The following is a 5,967-nucleotide window of genomic DNA, read 5'->3' on the forward strand; positions in this document are numbered from 1 at the left end:
AATGACGCGTGCGCCCTGGCCAGAAGGGCGGCTCTGTCTGGTGTCGGAATGTGTCACTCTCAGCGCAGAGTCCAATCAGAGGAGCTTGTTCGCCGAGACGACCAATAGGAGGAGAAAGCGGTAGGGCGAGTCCCCTCCAGCCCCGCCTCCCGCCGTGAGGCGAGGAGGGGCCCGGACTCGGGGAGCGAAGCCGCCGGGCGACGAGAGATGGCGGCGCAGCTGGAGCAGTCCCCGCTCACCGGGGTGGCCTGGGCTTCCAGTCCCGGCGCGGCGCCCTTCGGCTGGACACCGGTGAGAGCGGGGCCCCCGGACGGACATCCCCGCGCCGGGAACAGGCCCCGCCCCCTGCTCCCCCTGCGTCGGGAACAGGCCCCGCCCCCTGCCCCCCCTGCGTCGGGAACAGGCCCCGCCCCCTGTCCCCCCCCACCCCCCGCCCCGGCACTAGGCCCTGCCCCCTGCGTCGGGAACAGGCCCCGCCCCCTGTCCCCCCCGCCCCGGCACTAGGCCCTGCCCCCTGCGTCGGGAACAGGCTGCTCCCTTGCGCCGGGAACGGGAACAGGCCCCGCCCCCTGCCCTTTGAACCGCTCCCCACACCCCAGGACATGACTAGCCCTGCCCTCCCCCGACAGGAACAGCCCCACTCCTCCCACCCCCTTCCCTCTGCCCCACTTCCAGCCCACTGCACAGGAAGTAGCAGAGGCCCTGGCCTGCCCCCCACAAGGGGTGAGAACCGACTCCCGCCCCTCCATGCTCCCTGTGCCCAGGCCCAGCCTCAAGGTCACAGCCTGTCTGTACTCCCCCCCAGATCACCTCAACCCTGGAAGGAGCCACAGCCAACTTCGGGAAAGGATTTGGGCAGAAATCAGGCTACGTCTTGTGCATCACCTCCACGGCGGCCAGTGAAGTAGGAGGCGCCCAGCGCTGCTGCATCTGCACCTATCCCGCCAGCAACCTGCCCCTAGCCCAACCCCCACCAGGGCATGGCCCTACCCCTACCCTGTGATTACCCAGTTGGGTTCACATCCACCCGTGCGGTCATGGCCCTAACCCAGAGGGCCTTGACCCAATGCTACTTGCCAATGTGTGCGGGCTAGGCCTTCACCCTAACCTTGACCCCCTACTTCCGTGCATAGCACCAACCTTAACCTAGCCACACACCCTCTCCCCCCCGAGGCTATGGACCTAACTGTAACCTGCACACGCACGTGAGAGCATCGACCTCCCCCTGGCCACCCAATGTTACAGACTGACCTGAGTGTCTTTCTTTCAGACCTCCCCAGGCGATGTGGTAGCCGATGTACAGATCCTGAGCGAGAAAACACCTCTGCCTACAGGATACATTTACATTAGGGAGTTCTTAGAACCAAGTGAGTCCTGTTGCCCCCCCCCCCCCATGACAAATGCATGTTGGGCTCTCCCCTTCCACCCCACCTCAAACCGTCCCATTTAGCTCAGCTATAGCATTTTTCTACTGTATTAGAAAATGAGGCAACAGCACACAATGTGATGTAGGTGTGCCATTGATTTGCTGGCAATAGCACACAGGCATACCTGGCTCTGGTGCCTGTTCCTCTAGCCTTAATCCATGTTCTATGTTTGGGAGTTGTAGTCCTGTGTAATAGGGGCATTAGGTCGCAGACATGTCACAGCACCTGTCTTTGTATAGACAGAGTTGAAAATTCATAGGCCCCATTTATGGAACAGTGTTGTGCAAGGTTTTCTGTTTTGGCGATGCTGGGCCTTTGTTATCTAACGCTGGGTGATTAGGATTTCAGTCTAGTCTGGCTCTTCAGAACATCTTGCCAACAGTAATGTTTTTTATAACACTAGCGTTAACCCTGGCTTTTTCTTGAGCCAGCATTCACACTGTTCAGTTAAGGCAAGCAGCAGAGCCTGATGTTATATACCATGAGTTTTATTGTTAACTGCAGGAATTTCTTGTGATGTTATGATCTCTGCTTCCCCGTTAGAAACGTCCATTTCCAAGAAGAAACGAATTTGTGTGAAGCTTGTCCCCTTAGGTGTGGCAGAACTAGTTGTTTTTGACATTATGCTGAGTGGCAAGAGTAAAGTGGTTCCATGCTATATGAAGATAGGGTAAGATGCTGCCATCCTTTCACTCTGGCTGCAAGTCCAGCTTTCTGGGGCTTTAGTTCTCAGTATAATCTGTTTTTCTCCTCCCCCACTCCCCGCCAGGGAAATTAGCAGCTTTGCTGTTTGGTGTAAAAAGGGGCACCTTCTCAAACCTAAACCCCTTCCAAAACCAAGGAATATCAGTCCAGCAATGAAGGGGCTTTCACTGGAGACAACAGACCTGGATAACAAAAAGTAAGTAATGAGTCGTCACCTTTGATTTTATTGGTGCCGGTCTTGAATTAGGAGTAAGTCCCAGTTTGTTATGGTGTGACCATTTGGCTTCTGATGTTTTGTCCTATGTCTCTCTCCTTGTGCTACTACCAAGGGTTGTGGAAAATACCTTAGCCCAGTGTTCTTCACTGCACAACCCGCGAGCCAGTGGCGGCTCCCATAGACCCTAAGTGTGGGTCCCTGTCGATCACACTCTCCGGTGGCAGTGGGGCTGCAGCTAAGGCAGGCTCCCTGCCTTCCCTGGCCACATGCTGCGCCGCGCTGCAAGCACTGCCCCCACAGCTCCCATTGGACCGGAACTGTGGCCAACAGGAGTTGCGGGAGTGATGCCTGCAGAGAGGGGCAGCACGCAGAGCCACATGCCTCCCCCCTCCCCCCCCCCCCCGGGGCTGCAGGGGTGCGTTGGCCCCTTCCAGGAGCGGCGTGGGGCTGGGACCGCCCGAAGTGCCATCCCCTTTAATGGGCAGGTTCTGAATAGGTCTTCCACCACCCAACCTGCAGCCTCCTGGAGCCAGCTCCCCATAAACCCTCCTGCACCCCAAGTCCCTGCCCCAGGCCATAGCCCCCCCCAGCCAGCCTCCAACACCCCCTCCTGCATCCCAAGCCACAGCCCTGAGCCTCCTCCCAGAGCCCACACCGCAAGCATTATTACCCATAATGGTACTATTACCATATCAACCAACAAAGCCGGAGTGGTCAACTGTGTGTCGGGTTGATGTGGCTCTCACGTTGAAGGATTTTTGCCAAAGTGGCCCCCACTTCAAAAATAGTGAAGAGCACTGCCCTGAGCCCCTTTTCACACACAGGAAATGCATCATTCATGGTGGGACTGGAACTGTATGGAAGGAGGATACTGTTTGCCTCAGGTTTGCATAGCTTTAAGGGCACAGCTCTGGTGTAAGGCACTAATGAATCTTAGAGTATTTTGCAGTATTGTTGCTCCCAGGATATTAGCAAGATGAGGGGTGTGTGGACATTTTTGGTGAGCGGGACAAGTTTTGAAGCTACACAGCACTCTGCCTGTTGGGCTCAGCTGTCTGGCTCTTGCGACTGGCCCCTTGAGCACAGGGATCACAGTGGCACTCAGCGTTGACCCGTCTGCTCCTCTGTCATGATGGTGGGGGCTAGGCCAGTTCCGAGCTGTTCTGCCACCCTGCGTGCCAGTGTCCGAAACTGGGAGCTCAGCCTAATGAGCCCCAAGGGCAGGAACTGCTGCTGCAGGGGGAGATTTTTCATTTCACATAAAAGTTTTTTTTTCTTTTTGATGCTGTTTTGCAAATGTAAAACTCCAGGGCCTCAATTTGTAAATTGTCTAATCCCTTGCAGGACAGAATTTTCATCGGAAAAGTCTTTGACTAGAATTGGCTCAAAATATGTATCCCTCAAACGAGATGATTCCATTTATGATACATCTAACCTCTATGGCATTTCAGGTAAATGAATCCCTCTTTCTAAGTACAATGTCTGACAACTAGCTTAGGAGAAACACTCCACATTATATTAGTTGCTTAATGTCGTATTGCTCTTTTTCTTCCGCTTAGTTTAAAAAAAAAAAAATCCAGTCAAAGCTACTATGTAATCAGAAAGGCTGGGGGTTGGAATTTCTAACCTCTTCCACTTGGACAGGGTTATGCAGACAGTTTGGGTATTCTATCGCATGTTCCTTCTCATAAGTGGAGTGGCATAACACGATGTTACGAGAACAGGATCAGGTAGTCCAGCTGGGTCTTCCTCTCACTCACTCTTCCAGCCCTCTGGCAATTCACAGGTTCGCATTCACCAGTTGAGGGACTGTCCCAGGCATCAGGTTTTCCCTACAGGCCTGCCGGTGCACTGCAACGCCATGCTTTCATAGTATTGTTCATCTGCAGCTCTCTGATGAGCGTTTCTCTTTTCTCAGCCATGGACGGGGTACCTTTCGCACTACACCCCCGATTTGAAAGCAGCATCACTACTAGGACTAATGTGAGTATCACTATAAGTGACAAGGACATTATACCAATTCCTTTCAATGAAATTGCTATTTCAGGGGTGAGTAAGAGGGTCATGTAGTCCCACGAGTTAATGATTCTGTATATGTTCATGTGGCAAAAGTCTTCAGTTTCCTGGGTGTTGCAAACAGTTCTACAGGATAAACAACCAGTGTGAGAGGAAGCTCCTAGGACAACACGAATATATTACCTATTGTAGTTACCTCTATTTTGTAGGCCTTTTCCATCTTCACGGACTTGAACATTAAGTCTCTTGCTGACATTGAGAAGGAGGTAAGTAATTCACTGCAGCCTGCCCTCTGTTCTCACTGGTAATACCAAGTTGGAGTACAAAAGGATGGCAGCTTTAGTGTGGCTGAACATGAGTTCTGTCTATAACCCTTGTTTTTTGTTTCAGTATGACTATGCCTTTGTAGTTGAAAGGACTGCGGCTGCCAGACTCCCACCCAGCATCTGTTAGCATCGAGCAGCACAGAGTGCTACTAAAGCACAGGGTACATGTCCCTTCTAGCAGATAAAGTTACATTCTGCCTACTAAATCATTCCATTGAGGCTGTCTGTTGCCACAGGTGCATAAACTGCACAACCCGATGTGATGGACTCAATTCTCTAAAGGACACTCCTGTAAAGAACTGAATGAACTCTGCTTCTGCCTTCTAATTTTGTAATATTTAAATCTGTAATCCACTTGGTGCTCTCTAGTTTCCATCAACTTTTGATAGATTATATTCACAAGCAAAGTCAAATAAGTGCATTTATGCTTGCAGCCTAGGGCTAGGTCTACACTGCAATAAAAGACCCAGGCATGGCCACAGCTGGCTTGGGTTGGTGGGCTAAAAATAGCAGTGGAGAGGCTTGGGCTGGACCCTGGGCTCGGAGACCCCCCCACCCCCAAGTCGTGAGGTTGCAGAGCCAGGGCTCCACTCCAAACCCAAACATCCACACTACAATTTTTAAACCTGCAGCCAGTCAGCTGACCCTGGGTCTAAAACTCGCTGCTGTTTATATTTTACTATGGTGTCCAGTATTCCACTGTCACCTGCATTGAGTTCTCCATGGAAGCTAAGATTTATTTTTTTTTGGGGGGAAGACATACTGATGTTACCTGGTGAACATCTTTCTTGTCTCTTAACCAAACATCTTGCACAAGTTTTCAGGGGTTTACCATAGGTTTTACTTTTGTGTAGCAGCCAGCAAGACACTAATATTTTGTTCAGTCTGTGTTTAAAGATTAATGAACATTGGGTATTGAACATTTTTTCTTAGCTCTGTTACTAACTCTTTTATTCTGGATGTTGCCCCTGGTAAGGTAACTTTGTTTTTATTTTTGAGGACACAACTTTTTATACAGCAGAAATACTAAGCAAACTAAGGGCTTAAAGATATGTTGCTGATATTGTCATACTAATTAAAACCAGTCTTTGTTCAAGCCCTCCTTGCATATTTATGACTAAGTGAACCTAGCTACTATTCCAGCTGTTTCTTTCATAATTAAGGGATTCTAATTTAAGTGTCTGAACCTCAGAACTCATGTAGGGGGAATAGCTGTTAGTTACTCAAAAGGTCGAGCTCTTACACTACTAGCCCCCAAAAAGAAATTCCAAATGTG

General features: G+C 51.0%; 1 protein-coding gene across 2 annotated transcripts; it reads left to right on the forward strand.

Annotated features, from left to right (window-relative positions):
- Positions 1-179: 179 nt before the first annotated feature.
- Positions 180-5,002, forward strand: MVB12A (multivesicular body subunit 12A). Of its 2 annotated transcripts, XM_065419057.1 has the most exons (9): positions 180-291; positions 806-904; positions 1,271-1,367; positions 1,971-2,097; positions 2,197-2,328; positions 3,694-3,800; positions 4,268-4,332; positions 4,575-4,631; positions 4,756-5,002. In XM_065419057.1, the coding sequence occupies exons 1-9, from the start codon at positions 208-210 to the stop codon at positions 4,816-4,818; spliced, it is 831 nt and encodes a 276-aa protein (XP_065275129.1). In that variant the 5' UTR covers positions 180-207; the 3' UTR covers positions 4,819-5,002. The 2 variants fall into 2 exon arrangements, with proteins under 2 accessions (XP_065275129.1, XP_065275130.1); XM_065419058.1 differs by lacking the exon at positions 806-904.
- Positions 5,003-5,967: the final 965 nt, after the last annotated feature.

Source organism: Emys orbicularis, chromosome 19, assembly GCF_028017835.1.
Source record: "Emys orbicularis isolate rEmyOrb1 chromosome 19, rEmyOrb1.hap1, whole genome shotgun sequence".
Taxonomy (NCBI): Eukaryota; Metazoa; Chordata; order Testudines; family Emydidae; genus Emys; species Emys orbicularis.